The sequence below is a fragment of the Triturus cristatus genome, chromosome 9 (assembly GCF_964204655.1).
Source record: "Triturus cristatus chromosome 9, aTriCri1.1, whole genome shotgun sequence".
NCBI classification, from domain to species: Eukaryota; Metazoa; Chordata; class Amphibia; order Caudata; family Salamandridae; genus Triturus; species Triturus cristatus.
The window spans coordinates 879300093-879325278 of record NC_140592.1 but is presented as its reverse complement, the minus strand read 5'-3'; the positions used below and the strand labels follow the sequence as shown (position 1 = coordinate 879325278).

Sequence of the window (25186 nt, the reverse complement as noted above, 5' to 3'; positions counted from 1 at the left end):
GGCCCTGCTCCACTCCATGACATTCCTCTCTACAACAGTCCTCGCCATGACACTCCATGCCACCCCACTCCATGCCACTCTCTTTTACGCCACTAACTTTCAACCATGCTGAACGGAATCTGCACTGATGTACAATATGACTAAAACACATTTGCAAAGCCAATAGCTCTTGGATAGGCTAGACCTATTTGCTTTGCCAATGCTTATTTCATTATCCTCCGAGTTAATGTGTTCACCTGATAGAAGATAAGGCTTCACCCCTTTAATAGAGACTGAACTGAAAGTGGAAGACAAAACATCATATACCAAGGATATATATGTAACTGGCCTGCAGGCCACAGACCATGGCTTAGAAATTATTTTACCCAGACCCATTTTAATTTAGCCTGAATCATACAGCTGTGTCTTTAGGTGTGTTTGTGCATAGATTGTTCTATATGAAGCTATGCTGCACCTTTATGTTTTTTAGAAAGAAAGCAGAGGGTCAGTGAAGCACACTCCAAAGGGCCAGTACTGCCAGGGCTCAGAGCGGATCATGGCAGAATCTTAAAGGCCAGGTTTTATGGGTATACCTGCACAGTCACCAGCTCTGCTTCAGCACAGGGCTGCAAGATATCTGCCTATCTCAAGTCAATGACAGGGGAAGCACTTATTATGTCTATGACACCCATCTTCTTTTTGCCGTATTCACCTGCTTTCGTGATGTGATAGATATTTTTTAGTTCAAAGAATGTTATTAAGTTTTTCAACCAGAGTTGTACAGTGGTAAGAAGAAATAGGTGTACAGTAAGAAAGGAGGGTTACATTGATGGGGCGAGGAAAAGGCTGTGCACAAGATGAGACATAATTCGGTTATGCAATTGAGTTCTTTGCCCCTGTTCAATGTACAGAATAATTATGCATGAATATCATATTGGACACATAGAAGTGATTGATATTTATTTTGTTAAAAATATCTATGTATTTTAATTTGAGTTAGTGAAATGTGTCTAAGCCTGATCTGCGCCTTCGGGGCACGCACAGTTATTATAACACACTTACTTATTATAACACTGATTTTATAACTGTTACAATAACACTGTTGTTTACAGTGACACCCAAAAGCAACAAGGGGGAAAGAATTGGTGAATATTGTGTTATACAAAACAAACGCCCAAGACCGTGTTTTTAATTTTTCCCTGGCAGATAGACCCAATGGTAAATTTGGGGCTGCAGTGTTGTTTCTTTTTCACAACAAATGTTAAATAGTGTGACTTCTCGTTTAGAGTCAAAGGGAAAGCGCCTGAAATACCCGCTGCTTGGAGTATAGTGTGTCCTGTTATGACTTCAGGGGAGCTTGAAACTCCTTCGCCGCACACGTGTTCCTTCACACAGTAGCCTGCCTCTCCAGCCGCACCTCTGCACCCTACTGTATTTCACACTGACAAGTGACATGTGACGCTGGTCATGGTAGACCAGGTCTGACGCCGAAGCCCCTTCTCCCGTTTCAGCCTCCTCGGGGGTCTGCCCGATCTAATACATATATGGTCTAGCAGGGCTTGTGTTAGCTTTTCCTGTCACCACGTCTCTGATTGGAGGGCTTTCGGTCCAAAATATCCCCTGGCGTCGCGCAGCGCCTTGGCGGCGTTTCAAGTGACGTCCATTTTTTTTTTTTTTTTAATTCCTACGGAGTTTCCCTACACATGGGTTACCCCGGACCAGTCCAAATGTTGATTCAGTGCCGCCCTGACTGGAAGCTGTTATTACCTGATGTGTGGCCTCGACGCGCGCTCCTTTCTGTCAGATGCAGAAGTGGCGGGGCGGGGGTGCCTCCTGAGGGGTAGCTGCGTTCACGTAACATGCCAGTCCGGAGGGTTCGACACGGGCACCTCAAGGGGGTCACCTGGGCGACGATCGACGTGACCTGTAAGTAACAGCACGAAAGGCCGCTAAAGTCAACTCAGTATTACATCAAATATTAATTTATGTTGTATTATGCATATAGAGGGTCCAATATTGGTTACTAGCATATTTGATTTATTGTCGCGAAGTTTTTACTCGGTTCTAAAAGTACAAAAAGTACTTGTGCTATCACGCGCAAATCTGTATACAAATTAACCTCAAAATACAAATATTGAATTAATTAATGTATTAACAAATTGGCTCGCCCAAAAATGGACGGTCATTGGCGCACAGGGCCACTTTCTTCCTTCCAAAAAGATTTAGAAAGTGGAATATCGCTCAAAAAAAGCAGCAGAGAAATGCAATGCTTTGTTTTTAAAGGGACACTTATAATTGTAAATACTTCATGAGCATGCTGCCAGAGACAGGAAATGTTCAGTTTATTTTGGGCTTTAAGCATACTCCCTGATGTGATTGTTTTTGTCATTTGTTTTGAACAGGAATACGCAAACTCTGCTTTGAATGGGGCTCTGTTTGCATTTTAATCGCATATGCACGCATACGGTCCAAATCGGGCTTCTGTGTTGGGTACTGTAATAGGGGTTCTCCTTATAGAGTGGGTTCTGATGCACTCTCCTGTCTTCTTAGCGCTGTAAATCAACGGTGCTCTTTTTGCACAAGGCACAAATTTTAAGATTGTATTTCTATATGCACCTGTGTTTTTGTTGTGCTTTCCTGTGTGCACATTGCATCATTCCTAACTTTAGGGTATAACATAACATAAGTATTTGTAAAGCGTACGTTCACCCCAGCAACGGGGCATCTTGGCGCTGAAATAACAGATGTATATTGTTACCCAACTCAATGGCACTCCTTTTATCGATCACAAATGGATGAAAGGCTGAGTGGACCTGTCGGGATTTGAACCTGTGACCATGAGGTCGAACACAGGCCCCTGCAGTGGATGCATTAGTCCACTGAGCCACCAGATCTCTCTTTACTCATCCTCAATATTATGAGTCGACGATGGTGTCATTGGGATGTTAGTGAGGGTACATCCCACTCCAGGAGTGGGAGTGCGTTTTCCAGGACAGAGATGTTTGAGAACACCCACAATAAGAATCCACAAATTTGGTTTCAATAATTTACCAACCTGGAAGCGGTTGGAGATGTACTCTTGTCAAAGGCGAGAGTACTTTCTTTTCTAAGGTGAAATAGGGTGGGATTACCACAAAGTTGGTTGGGGCCGGTCTTAGACAGCCGGCCAAACCGTCATGCGCACTTACAATGTGCGCTACTCCCCCCCCCCTGATCTCATCATGGCCCTGCCCCGCCCAGACTTGGCTGCATTTAGCAGAAAGAAAAATAAAATGGTTTTATCATCATTTAATTTCTCCAGTTTCCCTCAGCTGCCTGGCTCTCAGTTGGGGGGGGGGGAGGGGGGGGGGTGTAACGCTCCTCCATCATAGCAGAGTAGCCGCAGCAGGCAGGTTTTAGTATGGAGAGCAGGAAACCGGTCAGATCTAGGTTTCCAGTGGATACCTGCAATAGTGCTCCGAAGCTGTGCTGAATTTGAGTCGGTGGTTACCGGTGGGCACACCGGGACTCATTTTTATGGGCCGGCACTTATTTTTCCTCATCAGATAATTTCCTAGAGCAATTGGGGAAAACGCTCAAAGGGGAAAGAAGGAAGTAGAGAGAGAAGAGAAAAACACCTCGAAAGGAAACTGCAGGATCCTGCACAAGTGAGATAAATGGGCAGAGTAGATTAAGGCGGCTTGAGTGGATTGAACACCACGCAGCATTGGTGTTGGACACGCCGACATTTAATAGCTCCAGTCGTGGGCTTCTGAGCAGAGCTTTTGCCACCGGCACTTATTCCTTTACAAATTAATCACTGCTCAAAAGTCAGTTCCTTATCCTACCATATGTGAAATGAATGACGTAATCTCGTCCGAATGAGTTCCTCTTTAATGCATAACTCTGGAAATGATATACTCTCCCGCCACCAGTATAAGGTTAATGAAGGAGACAAACTAACCAGCCTGCCTGTTGAGATAGGACTTGAAGTATTGTAACTTAGTCTGGTGAAGTAACTGCAGAGGGGCTCAGTGAAGTACAAAACAAGGCAACAAATATATACCATACTATGCACTCTTTCTATCCGTCCATTCACCTATCCATCCTTTTTTCCTGTTTGTTCTATATTTTCGTTTGTTCGCATGGAATGATCCAGCTGTTTTTACATGCATGAAGGTGGTAGGATAATTAAAATATCATTGGCCACGGCTAAGGGTAGACACCGTGATTAACACTCACCGAAGAGGGTGATGAGTAATGCTAATTACCCACCCTGCAACTATATGCCCCGGGGTGAAGAAGAGGGCTAGTAATGAGCTGAATGGCAATTAAAACCTTTTGACACCTTTTGACACCCAACTGCTTGTAGGCACTCAAATTATTAGCACCCGCCTCCCTTCTGTCACTCGACACAACCAGAAAAACATACCAACTGTTTCTCTCCTTCTGCGTCTTGTCCATGCTTCGTGCTCTCACTAAACACATCAGTAGTTAGTGCAAGGGTTCTGGGATTCTGATTGGTGTAGCCAATGTTAGCATTTCATTCCGGGTGCTAATTGTGACTAAATGAATGGAGACGCATGATAGATGGACAAGGATTGCACGCATTTGAGGATGACTGGGCTGTTTGTTGTACTACTCAGCTTTCTGTAAAGGCCCACATATTTGACCTGCAGTTAATTCCAACCAGTTTGACACAAGCACATGCATGGTATGCAGTGCTGGATGAGAAGTTGTAACACGACCATGAAGTCACTGGATCACAAGTCAGGCCGCATCTAGGAGTGGTAATAGTGCCTGCAGACCTTAAAAGAGGCTTGCTACTTGTTACAGGGTAACTGCACTCTGTGCCTCATTCTTCATCACTTATGTTTGAAATGTAATTACAAAAAAATGCATGCACTGGTATCTGGCTGGTGGTGGTAAAAGTCCACAATATGCCAAGAAGCACAGGCCAATGTCAAGTCAAAGTACACATTGAAGTATCACACAAGTATGGAAGAATGACCATAGGATATCCACATGAGCACAACAAGTACCTAAGGAATTGTGTGGTTTTTTTTTAATTCAAGAATTGAATTAAACATTACATCATTATTAAAATGTGCTAACAAATGCTAGCAAGATCTTTAGGTGAACAAAAACAGATGCATAACAAATAAATGCATAATAAAAAAGTATATAAATAAAAATTACAAGCAATTGAAAAAAGCAACAAATAATGATGTTTGGGTTGTGTTACATGAATTAGATACAATTAAGAAAATGAACACATCTGTAATAAAGTAAATACACAAAATATTATATGTAAAGCATTAGGCATATGTAAAACTGTGCCTTTTTTTAGAGAAGACAGTAACATGCAGATTAAGATGTCTGTTTCACTTGTTTTGTACCATATGAATTGGTGTGAAAGCAAGTGACCTAGTTAATTCTTCTTTTTAGTACACAAAACGGATGAGCACACAGCACTTGTGTTTTGAATACTGATGAAGGGCATAGTTGATAATGTCAACCAAATACAATTATTTGCTTAGGGCAGGTTAATATATAATTTAACATTTATATGCAAATTGATCTATGCCCAGCCATGCACGTTATTGACCAGGTTTTAGTTGCATTGACCTCCTGTACAGGGAAGGGGGAAGGATGGCATATATTCATGCCTTTGCATGGCAGAGGTTTTATTCAGCAAGAACAACAAATGTAGTCATTAGCAGGAAAGATCACTGCTCCTTACCCAGCGTAATATGAGACACGTGTCTAGAGATACACAGCACTGGCTTCACCTACAATGATGAAGACTTTCAACTGAAGTGAGTGTTATCATGCACTGCATTTACCACAATGCACATTGGCTAATTGTGTGTGGAAGGCCAGGCAGTGTGCTCCCTTCTTTTTTTAAATGTGTTCAGTGGCAACATTTAGAAAACCATGACTTCTCCCTCATTTGGAACAGTAATATTCCAATTTCTCTTGGTAATATTTGGCCTTTCGCGGTAGGGCCATGCCCAAATCCAGTCTCCAACCTTTTGAAACCTGGGAGTTCTCATGACAGTGCCTTTACTGGACAGGCATTTCTAATGGAAGCATACAAGCACTCTCCCATTAAAGATGTCTGTTCATTTAAAGTACTACTCATGGGGCATCACTGTGTCGGATCAGTACAAATGAAAGAATCCTCATAGGTGTTAAGATGCCCTCATACCAATTCCATGTCATGTTCGCACATATATATAAGCAGCATTTCCTCAGTTCTTTTCGTTCTCGAAAATGTATAACCACCATGGAAGCGCGCTCTTTGATGCTTAATTTACAGAGCCTTCAGTCTCCCATCACCTTCGAAAGCAGCACCAAGGTAAGGTGCACTTTTAATGTAGTGCAGAACTGCATCTTGTGCAAGCTTCCATTGATTGTCCTTAATGGGTGGAAATGCAACAGTGCGTGCATTCTTCCCACTTATTTCAGCTGTTCCTTTACCAATTACTACAACTTCCTCATCCACAGGATGCATCTGCCTCATCGATAAACTGCAGTCATTACAACACATTTCATACACTCTACTCTGTGATGGTCACAGAGCAGTTCCTGAGTCAAATGAGAGTAATTAAAGTCATAACTCATGAGAAACTTATCATGATCATTAATGATGTTGGCAGGAAGGGAACTCCGTCGCAGCAGCAACAGAGTTCCCTTCCAGTCAGCATAGTGGTCCCCCGCTTCATTTAATTTCGGGCGGATCGTAAGCTTGGCCACAGTGGCCTTGGGGAGTAAGGGCCGTCGGAGTAATGACTACATGTCCTCCTACACAAAGTAGATGGGCAGACATGTAGTGGCCATTTTTTACTGTTCCTTACCGCCAGACACAACCTGGCACAGTAAGGGACAATAAAATTGTAATAATGCTGTTGTTAAAAAAATAAAAAAATAAATACTCTGTGCTACAAGGCTGCGTCCTACTAATACAGAAGACTGTAGCACAGAGTACAAGGGAATGACAGAAACCATCTTAACGGCAGTTCCTGGCAATGCTTTTATAAATGACCACCTGCTTGGCTGTCATACATGAGGTGGGCGTCCTCTCCGCCATGTGGACAGAGTAATTCACTCAGTCCCCATGGCGGGATGGCGGGCCCCCCGACCGTCCACCGTGATTTAAATCCGGCCCTAACTTACCTATGAAGGACCAAATAACATTTAAAATGACTGTTATTAAACACTATGCTCACTAAATTCAACCCCTGCCCGAGCACTTCAAGGCCATGATCACTGTAAAATTGTCAGTCTTTGTCGTAGTATTGGTTGTGAGCTATTTTGCTCAATAGGATTTGTAGTGGTCTGTGATAGCCGAAGTGTCAGTTTTTTAAGGTATGTTGCAGGCCAAGGTTGGAACTTCATTTGTAATTTTGGGATCACACACTCCCAGTGAAGAGGGAGCTGTGATGTAGAGTGGATCGCTTGCTGTGTTTTTTTGACGATGAGTTTTAAGGTCATTTTATAGGAATGCTTCCAGCGTGGTTACAGCTAAGTGTGATCTTTTATTCCAGGGGATATTGGAATATCCTGGTATTAGGAGGTAAATGGAGGATAACTTCAGGTTGGTAGCAATGTTATTGAACTAGAAGAGGTGCCATTGCCTTAGGGATAATAAATTAAATATATGGTAAGATTATTTGCCCCATTGACTTGGAAGCAACCAAAGACACATTTTTAATGGATTCCACTTTGCTGCAACACTTAGATTCTATGTAAATGAATTCAACCTCTACCCATTCTTGTGATCCTCAATGAAAAAAAACAATTTGCGGCTGACCAAGGTTCTGCACATCAGCTTCTAAGGTAAGTAATTAAATAAGTTGTCTGTGCAGTCTCATCCAGAGCATGCCGCAATTACACTCCACTGGAAACCCAGATAAGAAGATTCAGGAATTGATGGACGGTGCACCAGAATGAAGTCAAAGTAGGTCCGAGTATATTCCAAAATATATATTCGTTTAGTTAAGACACTTAAAATTAGGATTTGAACGTCAGCCAACGCGTTTCGTTCCAAAGGGAACTTCGTCAGGGCAAAAGTCATATGGTAATTTCAATGTCCCACTGAAAAATATATAAAAAATATCGTCAAGGGTAGTATCCTAACAGCCATCCTAAAGGAGCAAACCAGCATATAACTAGAACCATATCTACGACAGTATTTCATAATACAAATACCATTGTATTTGTATTAAGAAATACTGTCGTAGATATGGTTCTAGTTTTGGTGATAACCCCTTATGATACTTAGGGAAATATATGCTGGTTTGCTCCTTTCGGATGATTGTTAGGATACTACCCTGGACGATATTTTTGATATATATTTTTTGTTGTGTAAAGTGGTTCTATATATTGGGAAACTTTGGCCTTGTAGGGCGCCTGTAAGTACGAATACTTACCTATTAATAACGCGTTTCAATTGGTTTCTAAATATAAAGGTAAAATTATGGTGTGGGTAGTTCTAATTTGGAAGAACCCGAAGGAGCACTCTTATAAAATTGACGAATGAACATATAGTAATACAAAAAATTCTTAATATTTATGATTGTTATTGCTGAATACTATGGGTTTCTCTCTTCTCCTATTGCGTCGTTTATAATGATTTGGTGGTAGGCTTTTAGCAAGAACTAGCAACTTGATATGGCTCCTGTGTGTGCCAGTAAAACTAACACGACAAGAATATTTTTTCAAACAATAAACTAAGCGCGGATGTTTTTAATTTGGAACAACTTGATTGCGCGTGATTATAGAAACACAGAGTTGACAAATTAGTATATATTATTATTTCTCGGTTAGGTACTATGGGTTTCTTTTTCCTTCTAATGTGTCTTAATACTTGGATTTTCCTAGATTCAGATGAGATTTTGATTGTGGAACACGAAGGACCTGGTTTTTACTTTATTACCAGAAGTGACAAAATTGGAATTCAGTGGGATGTTGAAATTACCATATGACTTTTGCCCTGACGAAGTTCCCTTTGGAACAAAAGCGCGGTCTGGCTGATGTTCAAATCCTAATTTTAAGAGTCCTAAATAAACGAATATATATTTTGGAATATACCCGGACCTACTTTGACTTCATTCTGGTGCACCGTCCATCAATTTCTGAATCATTCTTGTGATCCTTTACTTGTATTAATATCTCGTAGCCTACAGACTGTGATAGCAAATGATAAATGAGAGAACCATATCTCCACCAGGAGCAGGAAATCAGAGCTTTGAATTCGAAGGGCTGCTGCTATGTTGGCAAAAATGGAAATGCAGAACAACAGTTGTGTAGCACGTAGTGAATTCTTGGTTTTGGATTTTGTTGAATGATAATACAATTGATTTTGTTCTGGATAAGGTTGCTAGGACAGGCAGAGAGTAATTTGTTGATGATGGGTGTCTGTATCTTTGATGGGCTGTAGTGTTTGTATTATCATGTTATTACATGTGGTTTTCTTTAGTTTATTTTATTTTAGAGATAGCCATTCTGTTCAGTACTGTGATCGTCTGCCCATTAGTTGGGTTCTTTCTGTGGTGCGGAGGTTAAGACATAGAGTGAGTCTTTTGATATATATTGTGTTCCATAACTTTAATGTTGGTCTGTTTAAGGTGTTAGGTGAAAAGGGCTGCTATGGGCTAAGGGTGTGTGATGGTGATTTTAAAGAGATTAGTGGCAAATTATTAAAGTGGTAATTCATTTGAAGTGTTAATTGCGGGGGAGTCCAGTTCAGTGTTGGCAGGGAGTGTTTAGGGGAAGTTAGTGTCTGGATTGAGAGATAGTTTCCCTGCAAACTGGTTGTTGTGAACCAAATATAACCGAGCAGTTTTATGTTGAATAGTGAGTAGTTCAGAAGAAAGCAGATTTCCCGAACATACTTATATCCGCAGATCCCGTGAATGCGTGGAATTTCTTGGATCTCCGTGAATTCAACTCATCTGATGACAGGATGGTGCTATTGCCACAAGACAGCAGTGCAACAGATACAGATGAACGTTACCTCCCCATCAGTGCTTAATTTGTAAAATATTAAGTGCCAGGGCTCTGACCAGGAGGCCACCGCAGCTTGCACCACCCATCGCCCTTGTCATCGCTGCCAAAACAACTACTAACCATCTCACCCGAATGTAAATGCGACAGTTCAGATTATTCCAGGTCCCCAAAGCTAAAGGAATGGCTGGGGAGACAAATATTAGCAATTTTAATGTATATTGTATTCCTAAACAATAGTTGTTCTGCTCGTCTCTAAATTAGATGAGCAGCGCCACCATGTGGTGGACTGTTCTAAGAATTATGTTGACAATTAGGTGCCGGTGCCGAGCACCGGACACCAATTAGTTGCCGGTGCTTAGCACCGGAAAGCCCCGGCTCAAATTAAGCACCATTGTCTGCTACTGTCGAATATATCAAAGATAGTATGGCATAAAAATGCATGTTAAATGAGATGTCATAAAAGTCTCCTGGTTAATTAAAGGTCTTGATATATGTACCATGTAGAATGTTTAGTAAAACTGAGTTTCCAAAGCTAACAGTGCAATTACTAAAATCGGCACCAAACAGCTGGCAGATAAAATTAAATGATGAATATGGTGTAAGTCGCAGCCACATCAAGGGAAAATATAAAAATACTATTCACTGCACTTGCTACTCTCATGCTTAAAATGTGTTTTTCTAAATCCGCACACATTTGCTCAACACAAAGTAACAACACAAAGCTCGCACCAACCTATGTAGAGTCCTCTCACTACACTCTATGGCAATCTAATCGACTCCTCTGCACTGTATGCCACTATACTCTACAAAACCATGTTGCTCTGTCACTGCACTCTATGCCAGTCTGATCTCCTCTGTACTCTACGCCATTGCTTTTTATGCCAGTCTACTGTGCACCACTCTATGCACTCCACGCTAATGCTCTACTCTGCAGCACTGCACTCTCTGCCACTGAAGTCTAGGCCACTGAATGTTACACCACTGCACACTACGTATTGCACACTATGCCACTGCATGCTAAGTCACTATATTCTGCTTTGCACCACTGTACTCTGCTCAACTATACTCTGCTCCATTGTACTCTGCACCACTGTACGCCACTGCCCTCTATGCCACTATACTCTAAACAACTGCAGTCTAAGCCAATGCACTGAACAGCCCTTTAGTAAAAACCAATGCACTCTACGCCACTGCACTCTATGCCGTCTATTCTGCACCACTACACTCTGCTCTGCAGCACTCTATGCCACTGCACTCTATGCCACTGCACGCTACGTGACTGCACACTAAGCCACTGTACGCTAAGCCACTCTGTTCTACTTTGCTCCACTCTGCGTCACTCTACTCTGCGTCACTCTACTCTGCGTCACTCTACTCTGCGTCACTCTACTCTGTGCCACTGCACTCTGCGCCACTGCACTGTACAACACTGCATTCTACGATACTCTACTCTGCAGGATTGCACTCTCCGCCACTGAACTCAATGTCACTCTACCCTGCTGCCACTCTACTCTGCTCCACTGCACTTTAAGCGCTGTATGTCATGGCACTCTACACCACTCTATTCTACTCTGCCCCACGCTACTCTATGACTCTGCACTCTATGCCTCTGCACTCTACACCACTGCAATCAACTCAGCACCACCCAACTCCATGCCACTCTACTGCATTCTATACCATTACACTGTACACCACTACACTCTGCATCACTCCACCCCACTTTAATCTGCGCCATTGCACTCTACACCACTCTGCTCTACGCAACTGTACTTTACACCACTCTACGACTGAAACACTCCACTCTGCTCTGAAACAGTCTACTCTAGGCCACTGCACTCTACTCTACGTCACTGCACTCTGTGCTAATGCACTCTACACCAATCTACTCTGCACCACTGTACTTTATACCGTTCACTCTAGGCCAATCTACTCCACTCTACAATACTACACTCTATGATAGTCCACTCTATGACGCTCTCCTCCATTAAACTCTACTACAATCTATGACACTTTACTCCACTCTATGCCACTCCACAACACTGTACTACTCCATTCTATGCCACTCTACAACACTACTCCACCGTACCACGTTCTATGTAACTCCCTGTATGCCACTCCATGCCTTTTTTTACTCCAGTCTACTCTACTACACACTACTCCACTCCACTCTGACCCTCTATCCCACTCCACTCCACAACACAGTACTCCACTCTATGCAATTCCACTCTCCTACACTACTCTACTCTATGCCACTCCACTCTGACAATCTACTCCCCTGTACGCCACTATACTCTGCAACACTCTACTCCACACCCTCTACACCACTCCACTCTGCTCTGCACCACTCCACAACACTCTATGCCACTCCACTCTATTCCACTCAGCTCCACGCCCTTCCACTCTGGGCCACTCTACTCCCTCCACGACACGCCATGCTACTTCATGACATTACACTTCACGCCACGCAGCTCTACTGTACACCACTCAATGCCACTCTATGCCACTTCTTAGCTCTCCACTCATCTCCACTTTGACACTCAATGCCACTTCCCTTTATGCCCCTAACCTTTAGCCATGCTGTTGTTCAACATGGCTCAAACATATTGGCAAAGTCAATAGCTCTTGCATAGGTGAGCTATATTGGCTTTGCAGAGGCTTGTTTCACTATGGTTGTCTACTTTTTCTTATGGAAATTGCATAGGGAAAAAAGTATTTAGGCACCCTCTTTTTCTTACCCTGCCCCACTCCCCGACAGATCACCCGGAGCTTTAGAGAGAGGATTTATTTTTGTTTTGAAAGTCAGGATGATTCATCAAATAGCACCAACGTTATTAGCATAACAAAAAACACTTCCTATGGAAATGCTGACTCAGTTATAAGCATACAGTGGTGGTAGCCACTGTGTAATTCGAATTTAAAATATATTGTATTGACCTAAAAAACAAAAAACACAGGTTATGTGTTGAAATGGTTTACAAACTAAACTTTATGAAACCAATAACAACTGAAATTAGCCAATTATAGTTCAATGAATTAACTGTAACTTGCACCCCTGTCATGCACTGCTATGACATCATATATTCTCTCTCCCATGACATGTTAAATTACATAATTGAGGACGTCACTGATAACACCATAGTCAGATACAGTAGAGTGTTACTGGGTGTAAACGTGTAGTCCATCACATGGAAATAGTGTCATTCTTGGAGGCAAGTGTGATTGTGCATTTTAAAAGTTATATGGTGTACTGTTTACAAATCACTAAAGATTGGGTTGCAGGTATTTCTCCATGTTAAAAAAAATAAAGGCTGAGTTCACCTAATGTGGGTTGCATAGATATGTTTGTCCTAAGGCAAAAGCCTGTTCCCAAAAATCTGTGAAAGAGGCCAAAGCTTTGGTTGACAATACAATATCTCCCAGTGGATGTCAGGGCATGTGCCTATGATAAATAGTTGTAAAACAGTGCTACAGACCGATTCTATGGAGTGGACATGTTTATAAGGTGTGAACGTTTATTTTCAGCACTTCACTAAAGATTTTGAGGCAGTGCAGATTGTTGAATAAGTGAGCTTAATAAAACATTCACAACAGATGTAGCATGTTAAATTACTTCAAATACACAAATCCTATAGGATAGTAACACAATGATTGTTTGATGTCATCAATGACATTAATGATGTAATAAGTGCATGCCAGGGGCACAAGTTATAGTTTGCTCAGTAAACTATAACTGGTGAATTTCAGTGTTTTATTTTGTTTTTTAAACGTTAGTTTTTATCTCAGTTTCACAATTAATTATAACTTAACTTTGGTACAATGCACAATAGGTAGGGAAACGCCACGGAGATATGGGACACAATCTCATCCCTCAGCCCAGATATCATCTTCCTCACAAAGACCTGGCTGAACCCCACCTCCGTACCGGACATTGACATCGCCACTCCTGGAGGCTTCAATATAACACACCATGACCAAACCAACACAGAGGTGGAATTGCCATCATCTACTAGGACACTATCCACTACGCAACCTCCTCAGACGACTCAACCCAGATAATGGAGCATCACAACTTCCAACTTCACACAGATGGAAAAAGCACCATCAGAGGCACCCTCAACTACAGACCACCAGGACCACGCCCCAGCTTCTGCAACCCCTTCACTGATTTCATTGGCCCGATCGCCATCGACTCGGAGCACTAAATCTTCCTAGGGGATCTCAACTTCCACCTCAACAACCCCAGCGACACCAACACAACCGACCTCCTGGAAAGCATGAGCAACGTCGGCCTCAAGCAACTTGTCACCATTTCAGCCCATATTGCAGGACACACGCTCGACCCCATCTTCACATCCTGCGACAGATTCAAGTACAACCACATCTCAAAGCTCACCTGGACCGACCTCTACAGAATCCACTTCACCATTTCACAACCTATCAAGACTGGCACTCCCCCCTCCACCCCCCCCGTTCCACATGCAGAAAGTGGAAAAAGATATCAGAATACCAATAGAACAATGCTTTCAACTTCCACATCTCAGGCACAACATCCAACCCTGAACAGGCTGCTAAGAACTTCTCCCAGTGGATCACAGGATGCGCTGACACAATCGCACCCACCAAGCCATCCTAATCCAAAGGACTTTCCAGAAGAGCCCTCTGGTTCACTGCAGAGCTGAAATCCACCAAATACAACTGCTAGTAACTATAAAGTAAATGGTGCACCAGCAAAGACACAGGAGACCATACCACCTTCGAGACAGCACTCAACCAGTACCACCACCTCTTGAAAGAAACAAAAAGGAATGCTGTACCAGAATGCATAGAAGCCAGCACAACCTTCAGCAAAGAGTTATTCCCCATTTACAAGGAGGTCTCCCACCGAAGCCGCCAAGAACAACATCACACCATCCCAAGAACTGTGTGACACCCTCGAGTACTTATTCCATGACTAGATCTTAGTCATCTCTGAAAACTTCAAACCCCATCCCCTGCCGCTCTCAGTATCAGCCTGCTCACACCCACGAACACATACTCCCCCGCATCTGCTCACTCAGTGGGCCCCTCTCCCAACTCAAACCACAATCTCCATCATTAACTTTGTGCACTCAGAGCACCCACTGACCCCTATTTCCACAGCATCTCCATCCTATGGAGAATAACGATTGGTGTCAAGCTCAAGAAAGTCCTGAACACCTCCATCACCTCGACCTCATTCCCTGAGGACTGGAAACCCACTTAAGTGGGGCACCTTCTGAAGAAACCATCCGCCGATCCAGCAGAACCAAACTACTACCGGCCCATCTCCCTGCTCCCCTTTCCAGCAAAGGTTCTCGAGAAGGCTATTAACCAGCAACTTGCCTAATACCTGGAACACAATAACTTCCTGGACTTCCTCTCAATCCAGAATCCAAGCCACCAACCGCACTGAGACAGCCTTGATTGCAGCCATCAACGACATCAGAGCCCTCCTGGACTGTGACGAAACAGCAGCCCTCATCCTAATAGACCTGTCATCTGCTTTCAACACTGTCTCCCATCACGTCTTGATCAATAGACTCCACCACATCGGAATCCAGGGAGACATCCTCAAATGGATTGCCTCACACCTCACCAGAAGAACCAAGATAATCCGTCTCCCACCATTGTCTTCTGAACCCAAGAAGATCATCCTCAGCGTCCCCAAAGGATCGTCCCACAGCTACTCCCTCTTCAACACGTATATGACCCCCCTGGCCAACACTTAAACAGATGTATGATAAACATCACCGACTGGATGAAGGGCAACTGTCTCAAGCTTAACATGTTCAAGACAGAAGTCCTCATCTTTGGAAACAGCACCTCGCCATGGAACAATGCATAGTTGCCTGCTGAACTCAGCCCATCCCTCGTCCAACAGACCGCACCTACAACCTCTTCATCTTCTTGGACAACAATCTATCTATGAAGAAACATATAAACTCAGTCTCATCCACGTGCTTCCACACCGTGCGCATGCTCCACAAGAGCTTCCAGTCAACACCAGAAACGCCGGCTGCAGGCCCTCGTCATCAGCAGGCTGGACTACGGGAACACACTCTGTCAGAATCACTGCACACCTCCTGAAGAGACTACAGACAATCCAAAACTCAGCAGCAAGACTCATCCTCAACCTCCCCAGACAGACCCCCATCACACCACACCTCAAGAAGCTGCACTAGATGCCAGTTCAAGATGTTGACCCATGCATACATAGGCCCTTCACAACAAAGGACCAGCATAAATCAACAAACGGATGACCTTCCACCAACAAACCAGACACCTCCCTCTTCCTTGCAGACACTCCCCCGGATCAGCTGAAGCAACAGTGGAGGACGCTCCTTCTCACACCTGGTGGCCAAAGCTTGGAACGACCTTCCCCTGCACCTCAGGAGCGCCCTATCGCGCCGGGAATTCAGGAAAGGACCCTGAAGCAGTTAGCGACTCCAGCACTTGAGACCCTCATGGGTGATTTGCCGCACTCTATAAATCCCTGATTGATTGTTTTTTCCAGTGAATATCTATTTTTGTTTTAACCTAAGCTGAGATCTTCTTACCATACCTATCTATAACGTCACTTTAATCTTTGGGTTTTTTCAAGTGAATTTCCGGAATTTTTTATTTTTTTTTAGATCTTTGACTGTGCGCAATTGAGGTTTGGAGACCTTTGGCTGCTGGCCTGGCCTCATGTCTGCATTCAACAGTGCTGCGTGCGGCCAACCCCCTACTGCACATAGCTGAAGGTAGTGGGTGGCCCAGTCGCAGGTGGCCCACTACCTGCGGCACACAGCTGAAGCAGTGGGGTCTGTCATGGGGCCAGGCCCAGCATGCATCTCCGCATGGACGCCCATAACAACGCAGACCCCAAACCCACATTAGTTAAAAAAAAATAATAATAATAATTCAGGTACCACAGTACTCCCATGGTACCCAGCATTCAAGCTTCATTCCCTTGGTACCAGGTTACCCTGCAAGCTTCCTTAAGGAAGCTTGCTGGGTACTGCGGCACTATTGGGGTAAAGCTTGAGCAGCGGATACCACAGCACCTCGTGGGAGGGCAATTCTGGGTCCTACAGAAGTTCTGTGGTACCCACAGCACAATTTATTTATTTAATTTTAGCCCCTGGTGGGCCCTTTGGGTCTCCACACTACGGCCATGGGGCTGAGCGATCCCTATCCTGCACCCTTATACTGTAGATTTTTAAACATTTGCTGGACTCAGGGCCTGAGTCCCCGATTCCTGTCGCTGCCACCAGCCAATCAGATCGCTAGTAAATGTGGGACTGCTCCCGGGTTAACTAAATGGCTGATCGGAGAAAAAGCTTCCTCGTGTATGAGAGGTCTATTTATTTTTTGTATGTTCAGTAAAGGGCCATTCCCATGGGACCAACTGCCCAGATATACTTTACTCTTTAACCCCGTCAGGCCAAACTGAACTCTTCTTTAAATGTGAATTTCTCAAAAATGGATAAATTATTATGCACCAAATCACAAAAAGCATGCCTTCTGAGTAGTTTGAACATTTTGACAACTTTGGTGTAATTCCGGTCAGCCATTTTTTCTGTATCATAGAACGAAGTTTCCTATGGTAATTACCATAGGAGATCAATATTTCGCCTCCCTCCTTTTTCGTGGGCCTCGCTTGACAGAACGGTGTGAAGCTTACCAGGTTTAATAACTTAGCAGACAATAGGGTTTTCAGTCAGGTAAACCCTTTCTGATTACTTGCAACTTGCCAGTCAGGAGCTCTACTCCCACGGGTACCATCAGCCTTTTAATCTTCTTACGTTGATAAGATAAGTGCCATTACTTTGGGCACTAGTACCACCATGGTTGCTAACTGGCTGGTTCAATACCTGCATGGCTGTTATTTGAATTCCTGGAAAGTACAGAAATTTAAAAAAAATACCGAACCTTTGTATTTTTTTCTCCTTATCAGAACATATTTTAAACTATAAATGTGAGAAAAAGACACTTTAAACTGCCCTAAGGACCCCTGACTGATAATAAAGTAAACAAAGGCAGCAAGACTGTGTCAAAAATGAATTGCAGACGATTTCTTATAAAGTTCCACTTAAGAATCATGTCTGGGCATTTGCAGATTGTTAAAACTTGAACAGATGGCCTGTATTTTTCTCTGGGAAATGTGTCAACCGGTGGCGACTCCTCCACTAAGTCTTTGTAGGGCGGGACTGCTCTCAGACCAGGGGGGGGAGTGGCTTGCACTCCCTATGTGAGCATGAGTGCTTGGCCGGCCCTCTCGGGCTGCCCAAAACAGTCATGCACACATACTGTGTTCTCCATGCAGGTTGCATTACTGCCTGTGTGGTGAACATGCACACCTCCTCCAGGCCAAGGCTGAGTGCCGTGTTACAGCTCTTAGACCAATCACAACACTGCATTGCAGCGTTGTGAGTGGCTGCAGGGAGCCTGGGAGCCCTAGTGCTTCCTGCTTCCTTTCTGTTTCCCCCAAGAAGCCAGGCAGAGGATGTAGGAGAGACGGCAGCCAGCCGGCCAGCCGGGTGGTAAGTCATTTTTTGTTTTAACCAATCCTCTCCCCACTCCTTCCCCCCCCCCCCCCCCACCATGCCCCACTGCTGCTTCCAGGTAGCAGCCACCACTGGTGTCAACCCTAGTAACACTGGTCTTTTACGGCACTTAAATACAGCAAGAACTGACATTTAAAACCCTGATTTAAAACCAGTTATTGCAAACCAGTAGGGCAGAACCAACGTATATTTTGCCATTTTAATCTCCAGGATGCAGTAGCGTTCAAACATGGCGGCACATATTTCAAACTCCTATTTCCCCTAATTTATTTTTAATACATTTCTGTAAAATGCCTGCCAAAGATCAAGTGGAACCTCACATAATGGCTTCAATTTGGCAGTTGAGATTCAGTACACACACTTCCCCTTTCAAAAATGTATTCTATTTTAAGCATTCAAACTTAGAAAACGGAAATGTTAATTATAAAGCAGTATCTTGCAGCTTACTTATAAGTCTTATTTGTTATTTCTGTTGAGTGAGTTGGATTTGTCAGCAAATAGTTCCTTGACATTTGGAAGGCTCAAGCATGTGAAGATATGAAGTTACTGTTCCCACTTGAGTCTCCCTCCCCCCCCCCTCTGCTCGCTATCATGTGCTGTCACTGTTTAGTTTGCTGGTCTAGTGGATGTAGTGGATGGCTGAAAGATTGCAGATCAGAAAGGATATATGGTAAAAACCCCAGGCCCTCATGCTGTGTGGGTCGTTCAAGCAGATTTGAAACATGAAAATGATATTAGCATCCAAGTGATGTGTAGCTAGAACGAGCAAGTGACCATGTATATATATTTTAAGTGACATTGAAAAAAGTATTGGGTAAAAAAGGACATATCTTGCCAAATGCATTAGGAACTTACCCACTAAGTTAGTCAAAAATGTACGCAGTCAGTGACTTGTTTAAATAAACTAGAAATAGATTGAATGACATGGGAAAGATTGGTCATTTTAAAGTATGCAAAATACAAATGGAAATGTTTTTTTTAAAATGACAAGAAGAAAAAACAAGTAAGAAAAAAAAGTTAGGGTTGAAGAGAGTGGGTTGGCAGCAATAGGATAGGGTATAAAGGGCAGAAAGTTCCAGAAGATAGGTGTTATAAGGGTTGAGAAGTGTGAGGTTAAGGATCATGGAAGAAGGGAGGCTTAACAGTGGGTGCCCCTTTTTTTAGAAAACAAATGTTAGTTCATAAATATTATTAAAACTAATTTGAATTCTAGTGTACATGGGAATTTTTGAACGCTTCCTGCATGTTTAAAAAACGTGTTTTATCAGCTAAATATTTAAATTATTTAATTCCTGTGTACATATATTCATATACTTTACTAGAGAAGCAAAATGTGGTTATTAGCATACAAAAGGGCCTGATTTAGAATTGGGTGATAGCTGAAAATCCTCCAATTTCTGGAGGAAGTGCTGAATGTGAAGTGGAATTGCAAGAAATATTTATTTCTCCTTACTATCTTCATGGAGGAGGATATTGAGCCAGTGAATTCTCCTGCAGATTTAGCATTTTCTCCCAAAAATCAGAGGATTTTCTGTAACAACCATCTCTATATTCGACCCCATGACACACCTAGGAGTTTCTTAGGTATTTAGCACCTTGATCAGTTATGCGCTGGGTGCTTGACAAGCCATCAGCTGCATGGAGCAGAGGTATAATATGTGCCTGTCCTCAACAACATAGATTCGCGTGGCTCAAGTGCTAATCTGGGCTCAATGCATAGTTAGAGTAGCAATTGTAAATGCTCCACTGTTAGTTGATGAAGGGATTCCACGTGGTAATTGCTGTGGAAAGTACCAAGGGCAATGGCAGAGGAGAGCCGCTTCACTGGCTCAGAGCCAGCAGCTAAAAAATAAAACGATATTTCATTATAGTTTTGTTTTTAAGCCGCTGGCTCGGCCAGCTTGTGCAGGGAGATCCGGGGAGAGGGCATGGGAAAAGTGACATGTGCACTCTCTAAGTGAGCATGTGCGTTTAGCCGGCTGTGTCAGGCTGGCCAAACATACATGCTCACTTAGGTTTTCTAACCCGGTTGTATTGAACAGCCGGGCTGGAGAAACCCCACAGACTCCCTGACCTGAGAGGAGCGTCTTTTCAGCCCGTTCAGGCCAATCCCAGCACTGCTCATCCAGCAGGAGAGCAGCACAGGGATTGGACAGGGAGTCCGTGACGCGGTCCCAGTGTCTGCTGGGACAAGGAAGAACCAACAGCGAGGCAGGAGGCGGTTGCTTCTCTCCCACAACGCAGAAAGAGCAGTAGTTCAGGGTTCCGTCTCATTTGTACATTATGGGAAGTAACAGTACAGTCACTGACACACTGAAGATGAGCAGCGCAAGCAAATCCGTGCACACTTCCCTTAACAGATAAAATAAGTACCACATATAAGCAGCAGTTAGAAGTTCCCTTTTCAAGTGACCAGGGACTGCAAGGCAAACAGGAGGGCCATCTTATCGCAGAAGCACAGACCAAGGTTAGCACAGAAGAGTGCTTAATTTGAGCTGGTTGTTTCCGGTGCTCAGTACTGCCACTTAATCATCAACATAGGTGCTTTTCATGAGCACTGGTTAAGGACACATTTATTTATGCTGGGCACAGAGAGATTAAGTGATTTGCTAAGAATCACAGGATGTTGAGCCGACACAGACTCGAACCTGGTTCCCCTGCTCCGAAGTCGGCAGCACTGGCCATTATGCCACATCCTCTCCCCACTTTCATGATTAGTAGTTGGTTCTGATTTAGGCGGCGCTAATAGGAGAAATGGGCTGGTGAAAGCTGTCTCCTGGCGATAGCCCAGGCACTCATTTTTTTTTTTACAAATGAACCACTGGCACAGAACAATATCTATTGTGCCCAAATTAAAGCAGACGTTCGCAAAACCAATAGGTCTGGCTTTAATGTGCTAATGCATCCAAACACAGACAGCATAGACATACACAGACTTTTTGTGCAATGTCGCTGTGCGACTGGCCTCTTTCTGTAGCTTTTATGTTTGTGCTACATTGTTTGTTCCCCATGCTTGTGTCCCTGCACCGCACCAGCACCCAAGGATGGGAAAAACACAGCTACACTGTTAGCTTGCTAAATTTAAAAAAATAGTAACAGAGGTTCAAAAACACTGTTAGGTTACAAAACACCCTTTGTGCAACATCATCAGGCGTGTGGAAGCAACTTTAGGAACACAAATCTCATTCACAAGCAGAAAGACGTTTAGATGCAAAATCACCCTTCGTGCACCGTAAACCGGAGTATAAAAACAATTAAAGCAAATATCACATGTTGGTGCAAAATTATATTTACATGGAAAATCACTCTTGGAAAAATATCAGCAGTACAGTAGAAATACTTTCGGGTAATATCTCTACACTCCTGTTGATGTTGCTCAAATGGTGATACTTTTAGGTGCAAAGACACTTCCAACAGCATGAATCACAATAACTTTACTGTATGGTGCCAGCACAGGGACCTCTCTAAGGAAGTTCAGCAGTCTACTTTTTAATATTTCTTCCATCGATTATTTCGGTTAATACAAACCACATACGCAGTAATCACTTAAAAAATGAATGATCTGCAAGGATAATTTGCCATTAAAATTCTCTCAGATTATTCAAACGAATAAAATGGTACACCTGTTATCAAAATTCATTAGATTATTATATTGGGTGATTTTATCAGACTACTGCTTTAGGCAGTAGTATGTTTGTGAAGTGGCAACTCCTTTCAAATCATCCCTTAAACATGATCCATATTACAGCTCCTTGCATTCATTTGCATTCAAAGAATCACTGTGGATCGCCTTAAACATGGGCCACTGAGCACTGTATACAACACAGGAAGTGACCTTAGGGCCCTGTTACAAGTTCAGTGGTCCAAGGGACCGCCGAAGCCGTGGTGACTGTCCACCCACCATATTACAAGAATGGCGGTTGAACCGTCACTGGACCGCTGCTACTGCCAAGATCCTTCCAAGCATATTACGAGTTGCCTCACTGCGACCCTTTCCATAACAGTGAGCCCCGTTATGCAAAGAATGGTGGTGAGGCAAATTGGGCGGGCCCATACAGGACTCCCTGATGCCTCTGTGCAAAAATACAGGGGGGCACAACATGTGCCCCCCTGCATGCACCCCCCGTTCCTGCACGGAAATAAATGCACACCATTGTGCATTTTTGTCTGTGCATGAACGGGCTGCGGTGCTTCTATTGCAGTGCCTTTCTAAGGCTCTCCTATGAGCCTTATAAAGACACCGCCGTCAGGCGGCCACTACAGAACCACATGCCAGGATTATACTCATAATCTGGCGGGCGGTTAGACTACTGGTTTGGCGGTCTCAAAGCGGGGCGCTGGCATGGCAGCCCGCTGCGAGACCGCAAAACTCATAATCAGGCCCTTCATCGTTTGCAGTAAGGAATGAAAAAGTGAATGCAATACTTCTGTTAGTCACACTTGGATAGTCCCTTCAGATGTTTTTAAATGCCACTGCCTACCATTGCACAAGTAATGCTGTTGCACCACTATGTAATAATGTAAAGAGGCTGAACATTGCAGTCTGTCCATCAGAATGAACCACGATTGATGCTTGTTGAGTAACCGACTACAAAAACCCAGTCATTGATAAATTTGGAGGTGTAAATATGTTTAAGGAACTTCTCTACCCTGCATGTGATAATGCAGCCTTTAATTAAGAGGGTTTGATTATATAATCGTAGATTTTTATGGTTCTAGTTGCTCCATAAGTTTGATTTGTCACATCTGAGAACCCAGGAAATGTTTCAAGTGCCGGAGAATTCCATTGAACCCCACCCCCCCCATCAATGTGGCGGCAGGTCCAACATTCTCAGTTGGCCTTCAAGTTCGAAAAAGAAGAAAAAATAACGATTTTTCTCAAATTAAAAAAGAGGTTTCTGAAATTGTTTAGCCATGCCTTAAGGCGTGCAATTAGAGTTTCACCCCGTCCTTCGCATACTTTCAAAGCACTGCCAAGTGCGAGAAAAATAATGAAATGTCAACAAATCAAGTTTAGGGCTCAAAGCAAAAATCAAACAACACTATATTTTTCGTATGTTCTTGCAGTTTGTAATGTTCCTTCTGGTTGCTGGTATGTCTTTTATGGGACTCCTACCAATAAGCAGTCTCTCGTTGATTCTCTAAAAGTTGAAATAGCTGGGTTATTAATAGCAGAATAATCTTTTTAAGGAGACACCCCTTGAAATGATGGCATCCTCTTCACCAAACAATTTTATTTAGTAGACATTTAATTTTAACGTGAACTAAAATAAGCCCATCCTTGCATTTGCCATTGATTTTTAACCTTGTAAATATTCCTAATTTATTCAATTGATAGATATAAAAGAAAGGTGTTTTGTTCTTTATTTTTTCCTTTAAGTTATGTTTTTAGGTGTTGCCTACACACCAATTTAGGTGTCTGCAGAGCTCCCAAGTTCATGTGTAAGTAACTCATCCAGTCCAGGTTTTTGAGTTGTATGCTGGGACTTGTAGTTCTTATTTTATAATGCAGCGAACAGGACTACAAGTCTCAAAATGCAAAGCAAGAGACCTGCACTGGATGAGTTACTCTTGCATGAAACTTCAGAGCTCTGTGTTTACTGGCAAGTAGACCTATTGTATCTAATGTAGACTGTGGGCCTTGTGCATACTTCTTGGACTTGATTCAGTGGTTTCTTATCTATCTCACTTCCCTGCTCCCAATTGAGAGGTTTTCCTTCCTATTGTGTTTGTCTCACCCAAGGATCATTTTTGCCTCCCAGTGTTTTGATTGAAGAATTTATATTCCTCGACTGGACATGTTAGAACTGTGCATGGTGGTGGTTGCAGCACTATTTTCCCTCCCACTGTGTCTCTCCCTGCTGCTCTCCCTTATTTCAAACATTAGTCTCTTTATAAATTGTTAACTCCCCAAACATTGCTCTCTTTATAAAGTATTAGCTCCTCAGCACGGGTCCCAAGTGCGTTCACCGCCACCTTCTGTTGTATTGGTGGATGGCCATCCTTAATGGTTTTCTGCCTATTCCAAGTTGACACCTGAAAATGTCCATGCACACACACAGAGGATCCATTTGGGTTGGTTTCTCTTATGATTTAAGAAAAATCATTAAACATTTGCCAAGGAATGATTTTCTCAAAACAAAAAAAAAAGGCAGTCCAAGATAGCCGATGCCCAATAGATATCACAGGTCTATTGACTTTACCAATGCTCATTAAGATTTTAATTATCACACTGCTTTTCATAGCTGTAAAAACACATGGAGCTTGTGGGACTTATTTTTTCAAATGTTTGCGTCACACAACCGATTTCCCTTTGTGCTTGGTTGGTGCTATATATTTTTGTAAGCAGTGTGCCATTATAATATGAACAGTTTAATTCTTTACATTCTATGATTAATGCAAAATGAGTAATCAAAATACATTCAAACATGTACTAGGTATCTGGAAAGGTAATGATCGTAAGGTCTCAGTCCCCAGAGATCACGCTCGTAGCCTATGAGAAGGTCACACAATACAGCGCCTGTTTTTGACATGGGGCTGTAGGCTGTCACTAGCGGTGGGCGGAATTTGCGTAATCGCATTACGCAAATCTCCGCGAAACGGTAAAAATCTCCGCGAACACGCGGAATTGCTTGTTCGCGGTACTT

At 43.1% G+C, this 25186-nt stretch overlaps 1 protein-coding gene across 24 annotated transcripts in view; it reads left to right on the top strand.

Annotated features, from left to right (window-relative positions):
• EVL (Enah/Vasp-like) overlaps positions 1-25186 on the top strand; it is a 546687-nt gene that overhangs the window by 350197 nt on the left and 171304 nt on the right. For 3 of the 24 annotated variants that reach the window (XM_085626380.1, XM_085626379.1, XM_085626378.1), the window contains exon 1: positions 1620-1905. The exons of the other annotated variants lie outside the window; for them this stretch is intronic. In XM_085626380.1, coding sequence (XP_085482506.1) covers positions 1839-1905 — 67 coding nt within the window. In that variant the 5' untranslated portion in view covers positions 1620-1838. Of the gene's footprint in view, positions 1-1619; positions 1906-25186 lie in introns of those variants that run through there. 24 annotated transcript variants of the gene reach the window in all.